Source organism: Thunnus albacares, chromosome 8 (genome assembly GCF_914725855.1).
Source record: "Thunnus albacares chromosome 8, fThuAlb1.1, whole genome shotgun sequence".
Lineage (NCBI taxonomy): Eukaryota > Metazoa > Chordata > Actinopteri > Scombriformes > Scombridae > Thunnus > Thunnus albacares.
Genome location: NC_058113.1, coordinates 18,890,717 through 18,913,128, shown reverse-complemented (window position 1 = coordinate 18,913,128; position 22,412 = coordinate 18,890,717). Strand labels below are relative to the sequence as shown.

General features: G+C 38.6%; 1 protein-coding gene across 2 annotated transcripts; it reads right to left on the bottom strand.

Annotated features, from left to right (window-relative positions):
- Positions 1–20: 20 nt before the first annotated feature.
- Positions 21–21,495, bottom strand: rorc (RAR-related orphan receptor C). Of its 2 annotated transcripts, none has more exons than XM_044358631.1 (13): positions 21,225–21,495; positions 20,986–21,149; positions 15,466–15,495; positions 6,897–6,982; positions 5,943–6,084; positions 5,476–5,838; positions 5,267–5,368; positions 5,062–5,183; positions 4,554–4,686; positions 4,334–4,441; positions 4,129–4,239; positions 1,900–2,009; positions 21–1,742 (listed from the first exon to the last, which is right to left on the bottom strand). In XM_044358631.1, exons 2-13 carry the CDS (start codon positions 21,035–21,037, stop codon positions 1,578–1,580), a joined length of 1,524 nt encoding a protein of 507 aa, XP_044214566.1. In that variant the 5' UTR covers positions 21,038–21,149; positions 21,225–21,495; the 3' UTR covers positions 21–1,577. The 2 variants fall into 2 exon arrangements, with proteins under 2 accessions (XP_044214566.1, XP_044214565.1); XM_044358630.1 differs by having other exon boundaries at positions 20,986–21,086.
- Positions 21,496–22,412: the final 917 nt, after the last annotated feature.

The window sequence follows — 22,412 nt, the reverse complement described above, 5'->3', positions numbered from 1 at the left end:
AAAAAGTGAAAGAAGTCTGCTTGGTGTCACAGCCTCAGCAGTTTATTTGAAGATTTACATGGAATCATCTTCATTATAATCTCATCTGCTCCAGGAACAGAGAGGGCTACATCTGGACATACAGTACTTTAATGCTGAAACCTCTCAACGTTTCCTCTTTACTCGTGGCTTTATTCAAAAGTATGTAGAGAAAACAAAACATATGCATTGTTAATCTGAAAAAAAGGAACAATTTGCACACAGAGGAAGAGACGTCTAGTTCTTTTATATCTCCAAATATATCTTTTTTTTTCTACATTTAATGCAACACATCTTTTCAAAGCTCAAAAGATATAAAAGCCTGTAAGGATTTCTTTTTAAACACAAAGGATTACATTTTAGAGGTACTGCTGCTCTGTAGAATTCATTAGTCAATCTGTGACAACATCAACCTGAGGAGAAACATTTCTCTATAGACATACAGATACAAAAGAGGCAGGTTGTCTTTTGCTTTTTGGGAGTGTTTCAGCTCTACTTGGGCAATCGTTTTCTGAGATTGCCAAACTGTGGGAAACAGAGGGGGGCGATCATAAAGTTAACTGGCATTTGACAAATTTATTTTTTATCCGTAGCAGGAAATTCTTGTTTCGCAGGATAATTACCTTGAAATACCCAACATTACTGGAACAATATCACATAACAATCATGCTGAGCTGCAAGATTAACTGCGTCAATGCATCACTTGTTGTGGGCGCACACTATTTTGAATGCTCCTTAAAGACTGGGGAAGTACCAAAAGATTGTTTGGGAACAACTGAGATCAAACTCCCCATGTGCTCTCTCAAGAGTTTCCACCTACAGCCAAAATCTATCTTTTGGGGATCAAACACAGGATGAGGTGTATAAGGACTTAACAAGCAGCCGTATTAGCAAGAATATTGATGTCTGCAACATACTGGGCCTGCAACACCTCCATCCTCTGGTACACGAATGGACAGAGGAGAAAGTTATGCTGCTTGAGTGGTTTTAAAGTTTCTATGGATGATTTGATACTTTTTTTTTTTTCCACGGTGAAACTGAGTCATCACTGAAGTAACTATTGTGAATCCAAGCTGCTGGCAAATACCTTTTTAAAGCCACCTTCCAATTCAGTAGGCGGTGATACTCACGGTTTAGTTTTTAGGTGGGCTTTAAAGTGGACTTCAAGTTTCAAAAGACAATGATTGGTGTCCTGCCTGTTTGAATCTATATGTCTGAACACACTGTAACACAGAATCACAACAGCACAACCTGAGAGAAAATGAAACCTGTACCCCACTGACAATGTACTCAGACATAGTATCATCAAGGAACAACAAAATACATGTTTCCCTGGAATAATCAAAAATAGTCTTAAACTATCAAAATACTGAAATTTATGTTTGACATAATCTACCTCAAAAAGCTCTGTAGACGTGATGTAATAGTGAACACCCTATGACTATTGTGCTTGTCTTATTCATTTCCCATTTTTAGAAAAATAGTTTCTGTCGAGAAGATGAGACTTAAAATTATGTGTATGTATGTACAAATGTGTCTTTCCATATTCTCATGAATTATCATTGAGTGGTCCCCGGCAGCAGCTCTGCCTCAGAGGCGAACAGCTCCTTGTAGAGTGGAGGGAACATAGAGTGAGCGGTGAGCGGGTAACGCTGACTGAACCAGCGCAGCTTCTCCATGTGCAGACTGCACAGCGAACGCAACACCTCCATCCTCTGGTGCAGCTGCAGAGAGGACACACACACACACACACATTTAGACTTTATAGTTATGTGTTTTAATGTGTGCACGTTCATGCAGATCAAAGAATGAATATGCTCACTTTTAAAACCCAATCAGAGGCCTAAACAGCATTTATCTGCTCTTTACTAAGACACGTACCTTATGCATTAGACTTTGTTGGTGGTCTCGGTGTAGAATGTGTGTGAGGCCTAACTCCACACTTCTTTGCACTCGTTGAACCCTGCCTCTATCCTCCAGACATGGCCGATCTGCACAGAAAGACAGCCACAAAAGCAAATAAGATTTTTAACAAAGTTACATTAGCACAAAATACTCTTGTCAGTATGATTAGCCTGAGTTCACTGTGTGGCCTGTAAATAAATCCATGTCTACTGACAGCCACTAGGGGGCAGAGAAACTCACTGTGTATGAATGAATGGAAACTACAAGCAAAATGTCATTGAAACAATGACAAAAAAGAAAACTTATATCAGTCAAGAAAGCATTGAAGTTTTGGCAGAAACTCATTTAAAAAGCCATTTGTTCAATTTGTTAAAACACTGATTTTTTGAGGAATTATGAGACTGGATACTTTTACAAAAACTGTCCTGGTTTGACAGTTTCACTAAGTGCAAAAAAACTGGGCTAAAATATACTAGATTTGACTAAAACGGATAAACTAAACTTAAGCCAATAAAATATGATCAATTAACTGTTGGTGCTGTGTGCAAATTTATGAAATGAATGAACACACACACACACACACACACACACACACACACACACACAGAGATCTGCAGCTGCTTTTTAGATGGCGCCTACATGCAGCATATCTCAGCCCTGCAGCTGTATGAAGTACTGTGTATCTATGAGGTGCTTAAAATCCAAAAATGTAGATCAGTTTACCACTTGAGAACTTAAAGGGAAGAATATGTTCCTCTAAATGCCAAAAGTAAACAAAATAATAGATTAGAAGCCACTTCAGTACAGGACGCTCCCTGATAGAGTGCAAAAATATAAATATGCTGCCTATCCTGTCACCTTGCCTTCCCACTTTTTTATTTTGTAAAGCTGAAAAGTTAAATGCACCATGAGTGAAAGACAGGTGTGATGACAGTTAAAAAAACAAAATGGCTCGTGCTCTTTGTCCCTGCCCTCTGCTGACAAAGTGCTGCGGACGAAAAGGTCATGGAGGATTATAGGGCTGTTAGTGTAGGTGTTTTTGTGTCGCTTGAATGTACATATTTGTAGATAACAAATATGCTACGTTCTTCCATGGAACGCTGTGGGGTGGGCGGGTCGCGGTTCAGCCTATGCGGCGCCCATTCACCCCTCCCACCTGTGGTGCTGGTTCAGTGGACCTGTCTTGACCCAGTTAGGACCTCAATACACTGATGTCAACTCCATTAGCTTTTTTCTTTTATGTATATAATTATATTTATTATTACAATTATTTATATTATCATTTATCTATTTAATTTTCTTTTGTTTGTTTGTTTTGGCCCATTTACCTACCTCTGTACATAATTACACATTTAATTCAACAAAATTTGTGTATGCACGTGTGTGTGTGTGTGTGTGTGTGTGTGTGTGTGTGTGTGTGTGTGTGTGTGTGTGTGTGTGTGTGTGTGTGTGTGTGTGTGTGTACATGAGTGTGTTTATTATTATGTATTACATTCAGTGTTGGGTAGTAGTTAACTACATGTAGTTCAATTACTAGTTTAACTACATTCAAATCTCAGTAGCTTTTTCACTGGTACTACTTTGGGTCACATAGTTTAGGTAATTAATTACAAACTACATATTCACAGTATTCTCATGATGTTTTTTGTCATACAGCTCATTGGCCACAGTTGTCATTTAATGATGGTCACCTGATGTTTTATTAAAGTCACCTGTGGTTTGTGATGTGAAGATGTCTGCGATTGAATACTATCACAAACAGTATTCAGGCCAGAAATGTGTACATTTTCCTGATTCCACCTCAACAATTGCTGCCTCAAACACACCTACACTTTACTCAGTGTCAGTTCAGTTGTACCTCCGTGTAAAATTACAAGATTCCAGATGTAGTTTAACTATTTTTCATTGTGAAGTTGCTGGTAGCTTGGTAAACTACAGTTTTAAAGTAGTTTCCCCAACACTGATGACATTATTGATGTGGATGTATGTGGGTGTGTGTATGTTTTGTATACATGTATGTGTTATGGTATTTCTCTGGGGGAATTAGATTGGTCCGATAGTCTCATGATGTGTTTAGACTGGCGGCCCGGAGGTGGTTTTGGCCATATTACATGTGACCCCCCAGATACATGTGTGTAAATGTACTGTATGTATGTATAATTTATGTTGTATATATTATTTGTCTCAATAAAAAAAAGATCTCACCTGCATTGATCAGCACCAGAGCACTGAAGAGAGCAATCTGCTGCTCAGTGAGCTTTAAAGCACACATGCCATGAGCAAAGTCAAACACTGCTGCGATTAAATCGCCACATGCTGCAAGAGAAGACACCACAGAGCGTTGATAAGTCACTATATTTATGTACACAGATGGTTTGAGTAGCGCTTCTGTGTAGAGCCACATCCTCACCCAAAGACTTGAAGACTTCAGTTCCAGCAAATTTCCCATCAAAGAAGACAGTGTTGTTCTCTGTGTTGAAGAACCGACTCATCCTCACCAGAACCACCTCCATAGAACCTGAGCGAAAAAGAAAAAGAAGAAAACATGTATCAGTAAAAAGAAGGAAAGAGAAATTCAAGGTTGTGAGTGAAGTTGATGTTCTCCTCTTGTCAGTGACAGATAAACTCACCAGTCTTAAGAAGAGCAATCTGGTCGTTCTGACTCAACATACGGAAACCTGGGATGTGTTTTGCAAACTCCACCACATACTGCACGGCATCAGTCAGTCGAATGGCACAGTGCTGCCACATCTCATCCACTGACTGGGAGGGAGAAAATAGAAAGGAGGAAGACACAAGAATGAGTTTGCAATATGACAATCAAATCATCCAAAAAGGGCTTAAATGTTATAGAAAATTATATATTATAACAGATGCCCTGCTGAAAAAGTTTTTGCAGGGTAAAAAAAACGTAAAAATTTGAATTAAGCATAAGCTTCCTGTGTGATCTGAGGGAGAAGAGGAGGAGGGGAAAATGATGAAGTTTTCTCAGTTTTCTGTTTGATTCATCAAACATAAAAGTAGCCTCAGCTTCAAGCCCTCCAAACTGCAACTTGTTTTGAGACTGTCTGAATAAGTTCACACAAATGCAAGAAGAGACCTGAGAATAACCAGCATATGAGACAGAAATCAGGTTACTTTGCTCTGGTAGGCTTGGATCTCCTCCCTGCTGAACAGTTTCCATCTGAGAGCTTGCAGCTCCTCCACTCTGTACTGGCAGGTCTCTCTGTGGGAACGCACAATGCTGGCACACAGCTCATCTGAAAAAAGTAGAAGCACTCATAAATATTACAACACACTTTTAGTTAAAAGTACATGTTGGCAAACTGTGCCATTTGCTCACCTATATTACGCAGAGAGTGAGGATAGAGGCTGTAAGGATCCTCCAGTGGGTTGTAAGGATGAATCGCCATCAGATCATGAGGTGGCTGTCTGGAGTCAAATACTGACATGGGGAATAGAAGTGAGAGACAAATAAGAAATAAGAAGATGAGGACAAAGGGAGTTGCACAAAATGAAGTGCATACACACACACACACACTAATGCCTCACCTCTTACGTCAGAGTTTCCGCTGTTGTCCCCCCTCCCCTGGGATCTAGATGAGGGAGAGACACCGGAGCTTCGATAGATCATGTCTGACACCTGCGAGTCGTTCGGGGAGCACATCAGGTAAGGGTGAACTTCAGTAGTGTAGGACAGAAGTCCAGCCTCCCCAGTGAAGGTGTAGGCTGAAGCCATGGGCTGAAGGAGCTGCGGGGAGCGGTCTTGACGGGCCTTGTTGGGGTAGGACAAAACAGACTGAGCGTCTGCCTGAAGCTGCTGCTGTTGCTGCTGCTGCTGTTGCTGTCGGTGCCTCTCCACTTCAGCAATCAGAGAGTCCCGCTGGCGCTTAGACATCCGTCCAAACTTCACCGCTGAAGGGGGACAAATATAAAACCCATGAAAATAAGCAAATGAATGTGAATGAAGAATATGGTGGGTCTGTGTGTCTGTCAGCGTGGCTGTGCTTGTGCCTCACCATCTCTGCTCATGCCCTGCGCTAAGCACTTCTGCAGACGGCAGTGTTGGCAGCGGTTGCGGCTGGCCCGGTCGATCTGACAGTTACTCTGCCTGGAGCAGGAGTAGGATACAGTGGGCAGCTGGCTACGCCGGAAAAATCCCTGAGGCATGGGTACCACATGATTAATAGTGTTCGAAAAATACAGGATTTTTAAGGCAGATACCAATATTGATACTTGAGACTTGCAAAAATCTGATAACAGCATATTGGTTAGTAAATAAATGCATTTTTAAAGATGTGACCAAGTTATGTAGTGAGCAAGACATTTTACAGTTGAAAAATAAATTGTCAGTGCTCTCTAGTGAACAAATTATGTGATAGAAAGAGTTTCTAGACTACATCAAAAAAATCTTTGACATTTCAATTCTGACATTTCTTGTAACTTAAAAAAATTATGGCGAAATATCTGCAATAAGTTAATATCAGCCAATAGATCGGTCTAGCGATCTAATGGTTAAATGAATAGTTTGACATTTGGGGAAATACCCTGCTTTCTTACAGAGCGTTAGATTGATAACACTCATATCTGTCTGTTCAATGGGAGCTAGCAGCCGTTTAACTTAATTTACTGTCTCAGGAGGAAACGGCTAGCCTGGCTCCAGCAACTATGTGGCGTTTTTTACACTTCGGTTTTTGTACAAGACATCAAACAAGATATTACAAGTTAATTAGTGAGTTTTAGAGGTGCTGGTAGTTGAATTTTGTTATGATAAATTAACCACCTGCTGACTTGTAGCTTCATATTGAACAGACAGACATGAAAGTGGTAGCAATCTTGTCATGTAAATCTCTGCAAGAAAGTGAATCTTATTTCCCAACATGTCAAAATGCTCCTTTAATATTGAGAAGTCATGATAAGTAATATGTCTGTACATGTACAAGATATGTGTGTGTCTGATGCTGTCATCTCACCTTGCAGCCCTCACAGGTGATAACTCCATAATGCACTCCAGAGGACTTGTCACCGCAGATCTTGCATGGGATAACTTCAATTTGGGCTGAACACAGAAGTAAAAGCTGTTATGTTAACATTTTCAAATGCAGCCCTCTTCTGCATTTTCACTCAGACAATAGACCAAGAGGGACAAAACAAAACTGATCCAAGAATGAGCAGCGATGCTACACAAGCAAGCAAACAAGAAGTAAAATTCAAAGCTAATGAACCTTCAGTATCGTAACTATTCTTCATGCAGCAGCTGAACATGCTGTGAAAAGCTAAAATGTCAAAATGACACAATCCAGGGCAACTGACCAAATAATAATGTGTACTGAAAAAAAAACAGGTAAAAAAGCCTAATCGTTGTATGATATCATAATGTAGATTAATCTACATGAAGTTACTTTAATATGAACTCATGAACTCAGATTCCTATCTTCACACAAACACTGAACGCACACGGCAGCACGGAATAATTTCAATAAAATTATGTTTGAATAATATTAAAGAATTTCTGATTTTTTGTCATTTGTAAATCATTTTAAGACCCAATAAAACATCAATCTTACACTCTATAGTTACATTTGCCAACTACCATCGTTGTGACATGGCATATTTTCACCCAAAGAAGTAAACTGGAAAGTGATTCCCACCGTGAGAACTTGTCTTATGCTGTACTTTCCCTCAAACATCTATCAACTGTTGTGTGACCAGAGTAAACCAAAGGTTTTTTCCTCTCAAGCACGTCTTGCCTTAATAATAATGTACAAAATAACATCAAATACAACAAAAGTCTTCTGAGGACATGGAATATGGAGAAAGGCAGAGAATGTGAAGGTGTAAACCTCAGAGTCCTTTCAAGTGGTTGACTGGCTTCTCTTTCGCTGTGACTGTCCCTCTTTCATGTCATTTCTTTCTTTGTGAATCCTTCTCTGTCTCGCTCATAAAGGACACAGCTGCCAGTAATGCACTCACTCTCCTTCATCACTGCCAGTAATGGCCATCCCCTTCTCACCTCCCCCCATGCCCCTGATCTCTGTAAGCTCTCAAACCCATCAGTCTTTTGCTTAGTGGTGATTTTTTTTCTTCCCAGAATCAGAGCTCATCTGATTTATTAAAGCACCATAAATACAGAACCTTGTTCACACGTGGGAACAGTTGTACATATCTTGAAACAAATCTCAGATAAAAAGATAAGGAACCGTGCATCATGTATTGACCGTGACACTGAATGATGATGAAGCACATTCAGAAAGCAGAGCAAGCAGTATTGTCTTTCCTTTTCAAACACTAAATAACCTCCCTTTTATCTATTCTCATTATCTTCTCTCTTCCTTCCACAAATGCAATGACGAGCTCTTACGTCTCTTTGTTGATGCTTTTTTAGTATTTGCGTTTCCGCGCATAACTGTGTCAGATTTTTTCTCAAGTGTGTGTTAGTGTGTCAGTGTGTGCCCTCTTTATCTGGTGCCACAGGGATCACCTGAAGGTTCCCGAGGAGGACAAATGCACTTTTTAACTACAGACATATGTGCAGTAGAAGCATGCATCTACAATAAGATAATGCAGAAACACACACTAAAAAACTGGTAAGAATGTAGCTGTAACTAATACAGGCGATTCATCTCGAGATTCACCATGATAAGGATCATTAGAGTAATTCATGGATTAGACAAGATGCTGGCACTGTAAACAACACGTGGATGATTTGGTGAAATAAATCACTCATCAGAATTATTTATTTGCGAGCTTAATATCGTCATTTATTTCATAAATCCTGAGCTGCGACTGCGATTGCATGTCTATCGGCAGTGCAGGATAGGCGAAGAGAACATCAGTGGTCTCGTCGCTATTTCAGTTCTGATTGTCAACCTCAAACAACAGGAAATCCACCGTGACCCACAACCTTTCACTGTTCATACACACACACACACACACACAAATACTGCTCCTCCAACAACTTTCCATACAATCGCAGCTTTGACAACTGAATCTACAGTATAACACACTAGAGTGGCACCTGGTGAAATTAAATGCTAAACTAAAGTGCCTACCCGCCACCTGTCAAAGATCTGCCTTTGATAACCTGAGAGTATTAAGACAACAGTAGCTGTAAGAAGAAATTAACTTCACAGGATAAACATTGAGGAATCCTTTACAATCACCGGCTTATGTGAGCTTTTTTTGTCTCACCTTGTTATCTCCAGCCACAGGCCTAGACCAATCAAACCCAGCATCTCCTGCTGTGTGTGATGGAGAGATAAAAATACTGAACAAACTGCCTTTATTTTCTCCATTAGTATATTTTTCTGTGACAGAAGGGATTATTATACCTTGTGAACAGAGCTTGTTTTACAAGTAAATGTACAATGAATCTAAAATAGCACTTTTTACTGGCAAATACCTTAATATTAAAGCTTATTTTGCTTCATGTAGCAGGCCTACTCAACCGCTCAGAGCAACACAATTAATAAGGTTACTGAGTGGAAAGATATTTTTACTGCTTATGTGCATGATATTCAGTAATAATCAGTAAAAAGGGGATTAACTGTACATTTTATATTTTTTCTGTGTCAAAGTAAGTATGAAACCAGCATACACACACACACAAAGCTATATTAACATATCTATAATGAAGTGAAATAAATTAACCAATCCAGCTCCTAAACAAATGTATTATGTGCAACATGATGTTAACAAGAGGTTTGAGTGTAGTAGATGAGCAGTGACGGAAATATTCTGGTTTGTCAGTCAAAATAAAAGAGTGCCACCTCCCACGCTTCCGCATACAAAGTATACAAAGACACTGCTACACAGAGATCTGATTTCCTTCTTTCAATCAGTATTCAGAGTTATCAATGAGTAACACGTTACCAGCAAAAAAGCACATTTGTCAGTGTCGTCCTACAAATGTCGGAAATAACACTCTACGACAGCAAAAAAGAATCATGAACCAATAGTTGCAAGTGTCTCACTGAGTCTTCTGACTTCCTATTGAACTGTCTAAGCTTTCTAATACAAACTTAACACACCTGAACGGGTGAAAACGAGTCATGAATTTGTATCACCTTAAATATAGGGGGTGTAAGGGAAACGTAAAATTGAAATATACTTAGAAACATCTGGAGGGAAAAAGGAAATATTGCAAAATGCCAAATATTGAAGAAATTAAAAAAAAAAGGAAGGAATGAGTTGATCTCAGGATTTAAACCTAAAAAGAGTTTATTTCAGTGCTCTTGCAACTTCTGCGTGACACCCAGGGGAGTATGTGTGTGTGTTTGTGTGTGTGTGTATGTATGTGGGGCGTCTGTGGGGGGGTGGACGGTACAGATTACCACTCTCAGCTCATCAGTCTCTGCCCAAAGTCACCTTGTCAGCGGTCTGTTCTTTGCACTGTAAACGGACAGAAAACCTCAACTTTCCTCTGACGGGAAGCTTACCTTTGGTAAATACGCAAGCAAGAGTGCTAACAAAGTTTGTATACACACCTCATACCCACACACACACATACACACATATACATACACATACACACACACACACACACATACACGCAAACACACACACATCGCTAACCAATCAGTCCCAAAACAGGAAGATTACACATAATTTTGATCATTTTATTTATGTACAACAGCACTGCAAATTAAATGTTCTCATCACTTAAGATTTTAAATGACACAAACTGTAATTATTATTACAGTGAATAATAAATAAAAGCTATTTTTGTTAATGTACAACGTGAACTTTGTCGAAATGTACTGTAGACTTATATCAGTTATATTGTAAAGATTTTAATTTAGTATCTTGCTGCGGCAAGAAGTTTAAAATATTTTTTTTATATTTTGAAAGATCATACTTCACTTGGGTAATGAAAAAAATTATGAAATGATAACCACCCAATATTTGCTATTGTATCAAAAGGTATGTGGGCAAAAATATGGTGAAGTATATTGCCATACCTTATACGATACCTTGTTAACATGAAATATTAAATGTAATAATAATATTACATGGAATACATGGTACTCTTGTGCATTTGCATTTAAAAATACAATAAATAAAATACATATTTACTATAAATATTATTCTATTATGTACTTTTACTATTTTATTAATATTTTACTATATATTATATCACATCCAACTTCAGATTCACTGGTTCTGCCGTGCGAACAGGATTTTAAAAAAACTTTTTAAAATTTGTCTGTCTGAATAAGAGGAGCGATGATTTAGGGCTACGTTCAAAACACAAATACAAATCTATATTTAAAGATCTTTAAAACCAAGAGCAGAAATAAAAAAGAAACAAGCAGAAAGAAAATAGTATTCATCATCCGATAATATAAAAATAATTGCCAGTAATGACAAACTGGTATATTTTAATAGAAGTATTTCACACCACTTTTGTGTATGAAATATTTGGTTAATAAACATTTCTTGTTAAATATATTTCAAAGCTGAAGTCTACACGTGTTAATATCTTTATGTTTGAGAATCAAACTGTGGTGTTTATTAGATAACTGTGAGAACTCCTTCACTACTGAGATTCTACTTCATTCATTATTTGACAACAACAAAGCAGGAAAAAATTACCTACAAAACCTTATCTGAGGAAAAGAGAAACGATCAAAGCTGATCTGAATGGCAATTAGCATCAGATTTACCATATTTTACTTTGATGTGAAGTCTGAATTTGGAGGTTTTTGAAGGAGGTAATGTTTTGACAGTCACAAAGGGTATGAATCAGCTCAACTGTTGTATTGCATTTACCATATTTTTGGGGGGAATGTGTCACCTGCGATTTTGTGTGCTTTGATCTAAAGCCAACCGCTTTGCTGCTTTGGAAGTGCTGCGCAGGCTTCTGCACACAGAGGAACAAGGAAATCCTTTCTGATAAAGAAACTGAGTAAGAATCTACACAGGAATCCCCCGAACACAACAAAACCATATGAAATATGTGTGTGTGTGTGTAAATTTTGACTGTGAGTGTGTATTATCAGAGCTCTAGTGAAGACACAATTATTAAGTAACCCTCTTCTCACAGTATCCACATACAGCTGCAGGGCTGAGATATGCTGCATCTAGGCGCCATCTAAAAAGCAGCTGCAGATGTCTGTGTGTGTGTGTGTGTGTGTGTGTGTGTGCGCACGCATCTCTCCTTGTGTGTGTGTGTGTGTGTGTGTGTGTGTGAGTGTGCATTTTGCAAAAGAGGGAGTGGGTAAGCAACTTTGCAACATTAATTATTTCTCATAAGTTGTGTTTTTGCTTCTTCTTCTCGCCATATGTCTGAGGTACTTTTTGTATTTTGTGCAATTAATCACATATATGATCATTTTCATGATCACAATAGTATCAGCATTTCCTCTGCATCCTGTCTGTGTGTGGAGTCGGTCCATTCGAACTGATGCACTGCGGTTGTGAAGCATCCTGTTTTCCTGTCTCTTTCGTTTTTACATTGGTTTGTATTTGGTTTTGTTTTATGGAAGTTTTTGCAAAAGGGTGTTGAACATCTCAAATGTTTCAGATTTCATATCTAATGATTGCTTTCATGATTGCTGACTAAGGAAACATGATGACTTTAAACAATATGTATTCTGCAGATGAACTAAACACATACGCAACTTTTTAAAAAAAGAGTAGAAGAATTACACTTACAACTAACTGTACTCTAATTCTCGCCCCCTAAAACCAGCTCTGCTACTTTCCCGAGATGCACTGTATATGTGGGAGTGTGAGAGTGGGCAGAAATATTTGAGACATGATTCAAATCTCAAATTCATCAAAGGGATCTCATGATTGAGTCATATTACCAAACCATAAAACTGAAACACATACATCTATGTGAACGTACCCAACAGTCATCCAATCAAGCTCACTGCAGACACCCAGTAACATTTCAAAACAAATAAGAATGTCTGCCTTCGTAGCGGGTACTTTAAACTAGCCGTAGCCACGTCTCACGTGTGACTGGTGGAAATACGTTTGTGTGAGATCTGTTACAGAGCTGCCACAAATATATTCAGCTCATTAAAGCTCAAACATTAAGTAAAATGTTAAAATCGCAAAATAAGCTAGACAGAAGTGTAATATTGTGAATGCAGAGTCTGTTTGAGCTAATGTTGCGTCAAATGTTAAAAGTGGTAATCTTTACAAAAACACAACCAGATCAAGTTCAACAAAGTTGATGTGAGTTTACATGAATATTAAGTTATGTCAAGGATTTGATAAAAGCTCAAGAAATACAGCTAATTAAAAGCTAAACGTGATATTAGACTTCTTGACAACAATATCGTACACAATCAGAAGCATCAGGTCGCAGCCATGACATAACTTTTACAACCGTAGATCATAATGTCAGAGTGGCATGAAGAGTAACAATGACCAAAAAAGATTAAATTGATCTTATTGATAAAATATCTGATTGTACTGCCCACACACACTCACTTTCTCACACACACACACACATGCTCACACCTCAGCCACCAAAGAACTTCATCCCTACCTCGCATCATCCTCACTCCTCCACTCGTCTCAGACGTTTGTCCCACTTTCGCAAACTCACTTTTCGTCTCACTCTTGTCTATTTTCCTGACGCACACTTTTCTTTCGCACCACCTATTCTTTCAACCTTCTGTTTTTTTGATCGTCCTTTAGCAAGCCGGGTCGGGTGCTCACTGCAGCTTCAGCACACATATTGAGACTTTTGAGTGTCAGTCACTGCCTCACCTTCCTTGTTAGTGTGTGTGTGTGTGTGTGTGTGCTTGTGTATAGGTGTGTGCGTGTGAGACAGGGAGAGAGAGTGAGAGTGAGAGAGAGAGAGAGAGACAAAGAAAGGGGGGGGCAGTCCCCTGGCCTGGCTTTTTTTTCTCAAGGTACTTTTTCCTTATACCTTTGTTGTTATCTGTCACCCCCTCACTCTGTACCACACGTCTAAAAAAAAAAGCTTTATAGTGTCTCGCACCTTTAAGACTCCCTGAGAATTTTACTAAAACCACTGTCAGCGGGAATAAATGGGGAGGCAGAAAAAACACATGTAAGTTTCAAAAGACTTTCAGTAGAGTAAGATTTGATTTTTTCACTGTCCTCAAACTCACACTTCAGGTTTGATTTTTAAAAGGTGTCCTATTGATGCTTTTGTTTCACACAGGTGTTTCTTTGCACTGACAGTAAAAAAAAAAAAAAAAAAAAAAATACATATATCAATTAAAGAATCATTTTTTTCTTTTTCCAACATCTTTCCTTCTTTCTATGATTGAGTCTTTTTTTACGGTTTAGTTTGCAGATCTTCCGTCAAGTTCTGGCAAGAAGTATTGAGATCTTTTACTTGAGTAAAAGTAGCGAACTATTCAAATACTCTCTTAAGTCCTGTATTCATAATCTAGAGGCAGATATGTAAAAGTATATTAGGAGCAAAATGTACTTACGGCAAAAGTAAAAGAATGGCACCTGTTAGTGTTTAGTGTTTTAGTATATTACTGGATTATTATTACTGATGAATTTAGGTGTATTCAGCATTTTAATAATAAAGCTGGTTGATGTTGAGCTCTATATACTGCTGGGTAGTTTAGTCTGTAACAATCCATATTTTATGAACTGGTCATAATTTATGTATTTAAAATCTTCCTCTCCAAAGTAACTAGTAACTGTATCTGTTAGATACATGTAACGGTGTAAAAAGTACAATATTTGCCTCTGAAATGCAGAAAATGTAAATACTTAAGTACAGTAAAGGTGCCTCAAAATTGTGCGGTACAGTACTGGAGTAAATTTACTTAGTTACAATCAACCCTTGTGTTCCTCAGTACTCTCATCTATCATCCCTCCATCTATAGCACCTGACTGATGCACAAAACGACACAAGACCCCCATTGCTCTGTATCCTGTCCCGCTTCCTTTCTGCTAAACTCCAAAGCAAAATTCTGAATGATTTCTCTGTTGTGCAGCTGTACAGGACGCCGAATTTACTGTACATGCACGTGCGCTCACTCACAAGCAAAGACCAGTAAAACCCTTATTGCTAATGCTCAATTTGCTTATCATCACACCACCTAACATGGAGGTTACGCACAGCATCTTAACACTTGATAACACACCCAGGTGTTTTAAAGTTGTGGCAGAAAGTGTTAAACCAGAGAAGTTAAAAAAAGATGAGATGTTATCACTGTCATCTGCATTCAGATGCCAAAGTGCCAAAGCCATAGTAGTTGGTATTTTCATCACTGTGTGTATGTGGTATATATGTGTTTTTGTGTGTGTGTGTGTGTGTGTGTGTGAGGGGGGCAGCACAGGTGCAACACACAGCACACACTGTGTTGCTAATGGCCCAACTCCACACCACATCGTGTGTGTGTGTGTGTGTGTGTGTGTGTGTTGCTGTACAGGTGCAATGTTGTATGTTCACTAACTACGAAGTTAACCGCAATGCATGCACAAATATCTAGCACAAACACAAGCAATGTCATCACCACATACAAACACACATGCATACACACACACACACACGCCAACACGAACAGATACAGTATTTCATGAAGCACTTACTCAAATGAGTCTTCTTGGACACGGCTCCGTCTGTGGGAGAAAAGATGAAGTTAGTGAATCAAAACTGAACAAACATTTACTGTACATTCTCCTACAAGTTAAGATGAGCATCCAGGTGAACAAACACAGCCTGTAATGTACTCATGAGCTTAGCACATTAAACTTAAACTCAGGTTAAACCAAAACCACACACTGAACCCCTAAACACTGTATGGTTAGCGCTGCTTTTAACGTTTCAACCTGGTTTTTAAAACCTGCCAGTGTTGGAAAATAACTACAGTACATTTAATAATAAGTACATTTACTCAAGTACTGTATTTAAGTATAATTTGTACTTCTGAAACATGATTCAGATTCATCAAAGGGAGCTCAGAATTGAGTCATGTCACCAAACCATAAAACTGAAACACACATATATATGTATGTGAACATACTCAACAGTCATCCAATCAAGTAGAGACGTAATTAAATGTCAAAACAAATAAGAACATCAGCCTTTGTAGTGTGTACTTCAAACTGTACACACACCTCAGATGTGTCTGGTGGAAACACGCTTATGTGAGATCTGTTACAGAGCTACGAAAACTAGTTTCGGCTCATTGAAGCTCAAACATTGAATCAGTCTTTAATACTGTAAAATAAGCTTTGACTTAAGTGTAAAATCGCAACTTCAGACTTTCAGCTTTTTCTGATTGATCCAATTTTGCATCAAATATTAAAAGTGGAAACCTGAACGAAAGGTTTTGTACGTTACTTGAGTATTTCCATTTTCTACAACTTTGTACTTCTACTCTACTATATTAATCTGACAGCTGGAGTTACAGTATAAAACAGAATAAAAAAAGTGGCTCCGTAAGTACTACTTACAGTACATGAAATGATCCAATAATTTAATAATATGACACTAACCGGGGGAAGTTCCGCTTTAGGAGTATGTTTACTTTGGAGACTTTGAAAAGTAAGTAAAGTTTTTTGCCAATACTTTTACTCTACTTTTACTTAAATACAATTTTGAATGCAGGACTTTTACTTGTAATGGTGTATTTGTTTCTTATTTAGCTTATTTAGCAGTGAAATCATGATGCTTAATGCGGTTCACTGTGAGAATCAAATGTATGATATAACTTCAGATGCAAATGAGGATATTACACCGCAGTTATCTAACATATGTGAGAATGAATTAGCATGAAATGTGTCAGAAACTAACCCAGGCTTAAAGTTAAACTGGAGCTAAAACACTCAACAGTGAAAAACTCCTCATGGTGGCAGTTTGGTACAGGGTTTTTTAAAACGCAGTACTTATTTTTTCCAATGTACAAAAGGACTGTGGACAGATAAGAAGCCTAGTGTTAATAGGATTCTTATTTACACCGCTGTGTGTATGTTATGTTGGTGTGACTCTTTGGTGCATGTACATACACACTCACACCACACATACACACACACACACACACAGAAGATAAAGGTAAAGGAAGGTGGGTGTCTGTGAAGCAACAGGTCTTCTTTTTTGTCTGCCTGTTCGACCACAATTGTGAGAAAGTCTGAATCGCAATGAGTGTGAGTAAATGCGTGGAGGGTCGGTACTGAACCAAGGTGTTTATTTCTGGAGTTGTATCTGTGTGCGTGTGTGTGAGAGAGAGACAGAGAGGTCTGAAGGCAGGGGAGATAAGTATCAATGGAAGACGTAGCGCTAGCCGGTCTTTGTCTGGCGCCTGATCAGGCCCTCTGTGGTTTCCACTGTTTTCCTCCCCTCATCAAATCAGTTTTGCTTCATAAGCAGAAAGCATGGAATGAAAGCAGAGCAGTGCACACACACGCGGAAAATTTAGAAATTTCAACACTAACTGAACAAGAGTTTTAAGGTGATTTCTAAATAAAACAGAAAAGATTTATGATCAATTAAATTATATCATAGTTAAAAAGGAACTTTTCAGAACAAACTTTTGCCTTTTTAAATTCTTTGATGGGTTTTAAATGTTTCAGCGGGCTTGGGGATTATACAGCAATATTAATATGTTAAACAATTACATAAGCATTACATTACATGAGATTCAGCCAGGAGAGTTAAGACTGATTGTCCTCCGTTTAGTTTTAGAAATGTACAACAGTTTCTTTACAAAATATATTAAAATAATTTGTAATATATTCTTTATCTGTTGAATTCCTGGTTTGGTTGATTGGTAAATTACACACTTTTATCAACAGAAATAATTCCGTTATTTAGAGTCACCTGAAACACACTTTGAATTTTAGGGCCGTCACTGTTATTCATGAAATACAATGAACAATTTAATTTTGAATTATTAAAAGTGATCCTTACACAGAATAATAAACAGATGTTGTTAGTGCATGTGACAGGAAAAAGGTATATAGCGCAATCAACAACAATATCGGCTTCTGTCCAAACAAGTGATACAGCAATGTAGATATTTAGCAACACACACCTGTCAGCAAATTCGTAAACTGACCACCATACAAACACACATTCACTGTACGTGACCATCAAGCACTACGGGTGATTGCAGAGACACAAACATCAACACAACTCATCAGTCCTACTTGCACTTTCATCTCTACACTCTGACATCTAAGCTGACTGCTGAAGTGACAGTTGCTGCATTACATAACAGCACCGAAGACCACTGAACACAAGAGAGTAGGCCAAGAACTTTGCCTGAATATAAAGCACAGCACCAGATACAAAATAACAGAAATATATTAAAGTCAGACAAGCTACTTCATTAACATCACTGTACTCTTCAACTCGTGTGCCAGTGTAAACACAGAGTATGTAAAATGAAGGCAGATGGTGTTTTTTTTAATACGTTTATGTTGGCTGGGATAAATAGTAAACATAAGTAAGTAAATTAAGAAGCAAATGTATGCAATGTATGTAATTTACAAAATAACTAAAAATACAATAATAAAATATGAAAACAAACACTGAATACTTGTGATACTGAATGTGATACTGAATACTGAATATAAAGTGTATAAATTCATTTAAAAGCAACACTGATGAAGAATATTTTACACATTAGTTGGATTACAGTAAGTTGTTGACCAACATGTGCAATTACACTAAATATTTTGTGCTAAAAGAGCTTCCTGAGGATCTTGGGTTCATAAATCAGCAGCACTGACTCATAAAAAAACTAAACTAAACAACAACAACAAAAAAACACCATAAATTTGTGAGGTGAGGTGACGCTTAAATGCGGATAAAAAAGGATAGTCAGAATAGTCGAGGTGTGACAAAATCAAAGCCTGGTCAACAGTTTCACTATGGTTAAAAATGTATTTTTCTTGTTGTAGACATACATAACAATACAAACTATCTAGAAAATCCCTATCTAGCAGTTCCAGAAAGTGTGGGGTCAGATTATGGAGGCGCTTGATCTATAGCCTAGATGTAATCAGGGGAGGGGGGTTTCTATGTGGGACTTGTTAATGTTCTTACTAGTTAAAGTTTCTCCGTTTGTTTGTATGTCTTTGTTTTTTTGTTTGTTTTTTTGTTTGTGCATGCGCAGTGTTGCAGAAGATGTTTGTGTTGATTTACTCCCCCCCCCCTCAAAAAAAACCCAATACATAACTGTCTAAACATGTTGGCCTTTTACTGACAGCGTGAATGATTTGAAAATGACTTAAGAATTTCAAAATACATTAGTAGAAAAACCAAGGTGTTTTGGGTCTAATAATGATACATTTAAATTAAAAATCTTAGTTTACAGAAAGATATTGCTGGGTGTCAATACTGCAACAATAGAGGCCAATATTATGTTTGCAAATTACAGTTATATGACTGAAAATACAGTACAAATGGAAAAGAGGAACGGGTCAACAATAGATCCCTGAGGGACACCACAGACATTTTCCTATCAAATGATGAACAGGAGCTAAATTTTTTCCCGCAGAAAGGAGAAAAAGCAATGCATAGCAGTACCAGAAAGTAAAACCCAGTACTCGAGAAAAATGACAAAACACCCACAACAGCCACTAAAACCAAGACACTCATCGCCTTAAGTGGAGCCTTCTCAGCAGTATGAAAAACTATACAACCACACTCAAACTTTAACCAGACTAAAAAAACATCATCACAGCAGTTCCATTACCTGATTAGTTAGCTGATGTTGCTTTTTACTTTTAAGATGAACTGTGGTATAAAACTGGTCTATATTTGTCTACAGTGTATATAATTGAGGATGTCTTGGCTTGTTAATAGCACAATATGATGCAGGAAACAGCTGTGATTGTGTTTGAGATTAACTCTACTGTACCTAAAAATTAAAATTTACTTTACTTTTAATCTTACAGCACCTTTCTTTCTGCATCAAAACTCTACCAATTAATACCACATTTGTGTACACATAACTAACAGATACACTTATGATAAGTACTTAACATTATCTGCTTTTGTTCTTGTCCTTTCTGTTAATATCTCTTTATATACCGTATATATAATACCACTAAATTTACTTCTGCTGCTGGCAGTTTTCACCCTTTTATGTCATTGATGAAAATTAGTTCCCGATTGAAACTGTTGACAATTAGGTCTGTAGGTTATCTACAGTACCCAGGAAATCATTTCCGGAGAGAGACATGACTGTTGACTTTTGCTGAAGTCATTTTTCAGCGCTCAAAAGCGTCAAATAAAACCGAAACTATCTGCATGGTTTAGTGCAGTAGGATAAGTGGATGTTTTTTGTGAACATGAAATTTAAGTGCAGTTAAAATGCAGGACTTTCACTAGTAATGGGAGTATTATTCTACCATGAACCACATAATAAACTCTTCACTCTGCACATCACATCCGTTGAACAGAGCCATGAGTGACAATGTTGATTGAATAGTCAACACTGATTCAGCCAGACACTTAAAACTTTAGCAAACTGTGATGTCATGCTAGGACAATTGTAGACAAGGTGCACAGTGGGTTTCTGTGGCAGAGGGACAAGGTGTCTTATCTCAAATGACTGCCAACGGTTTGATTTTAGCTGGGGAGAGGCTTTGAATAGAAAAGCATTGACCAAAAACAGAAGCAAAATAAGAGCTAATCCCCAGGATTACTCCGGCTTACTGCCATTCTTACCCGCTCACACAACACCTTAACCACGTCGCAGTTAAAGGGGATGAGGTGGGTTAATGGAGTAAAGATGGATGAGAGTGGAGGGAAAGAAGATACTATTGAACACTGGCTGAGAGAAACACAGTGAAGGTCTGGTGCACAAAAGGTGAGCAGAATGAGATAAAGTGTGAGCTAGGAAAGGATAGATGTGGGTGGGAGTGGGCAGAGAATGGCATGCTGGGAGATAAGAGCATGGCTTACTTTATCTAAAAGGGAGAGGAAGATAAAGACACAAAATAACATTTTAAATAGAAACCTAAAAATAAATCAGCCAAAACTATTACATAGTCCTGCAAAAGCCCTCTGCTTGCAGAGACATTACAGTTCAAGTGGCCCACACATGCTACAGCAAAATGTAATGTGCAGAGTAAAACCTCACTGATGGATCCTCTTACCTCTTTTGATGGGGGTGTCAGCTGGGGGCACGTCGGGCTCCTCATATTCCATAACTCTCCTGTCCAAACACTGTGTGGCCCTACAAACACACTACCTCTCACTCAAACACAAACACACACACACACGCACGCACGCGCACACACACACACAAAACCACAGACGCCTGCTAAATTAGTCGGTTTTGAACTCTACCTGCCGCCATTTGACTCAGTAGGTAATTTGACAAAACCCATACTACCTGTTGTTCTAGCGCCCGGGCCGGCGCAGGCATTTGAAGACATGCACTGCCATCTCGCCTCCTTTCTGTCCTTACAGCGGGTCCCAAAAGTCGACCATCATCTTCTTACCCTCTAAATCAGGCTCCCTCGTTCAACAGTACACCTCCTCTTGCCGTGGTTGTTTTGAAATAATTCAATTCCCCCCCCCGAGGCAGCTGAGAGGAGAGAGTGCAGCTGGACCGGCCGGCCGTTCACAAGCCGTGCGCTCCGGTCCCCCAACCCCCCTCCCCCTCCCGTCCCCGCGCTCTCTGTGCGCCCTGACCGTCCCAGGCTGGAGAGAGTTATGTCACCGGCTGTTACGTAATAGCAGCGGATCGGGTTTTGCTTTGTAGTGCTCAGTTGAGAAATATAATCCCATGTTGCTGCCACAAATTTCCGCCACACTAATCGAGAAAATACAATGCATAGAGGAGAGACTGAATTCCAGTTTTATCCCGTGACATTTAGGAAAGGAAGCATGTTTTAGAAAAATCTCTTTCTATTGACTGGAGTGATTTTATTGGTTTGTTAAAACCACCTGCAAAGTTCTGTGTACTCAATATAAGCAGAAGTATACCTCTGATAATAGTGGGCTATGCAAAGCCTCATTTTAATTGATGTAGGTTTAAAAACAGACACAAAGAAAACGATGAATAATCGATATGTCTTCTCGGTTTACATCAGTGTGGTAAAGGCGCTTTAAGACGCCGGGTCCAGCCACACATGATGATGTGTGCACTTATGCCGGTGGTGGACTGTAAATTAAGATTTAAGAGAATCAGCTAGCAGAAATGGAGTGTAATATTCACAAGTATGTTTTAATTAGTGTTTAATCACCTGAAAATAAGAATTGTTTTGTTTTTGTTACCTTAGAATGAGCCCTTTATATCTACATAGGGAGTGAGTGGGAATATTTTTTTCCCAGGATAGCGTAGTCATGACCCGGCCTACTCTGCCTCTGATTGGCTTACCCTGATATTCTTACCCATACCAATCTCACTCCTCATGCCTAAACCTAAACAACCCAACCAATGAAGGCAACGAGTACTAGCCAATCAGAGTCAGAGTAGGGTAAGTGACGTCGCCATTCTGAGGAAAAAAATTAGGTGAGCAGGTCCTCTTCCACGGAGGCTGCCATGTTGAACCGCCATGTTTTTACAGTAGCCCCG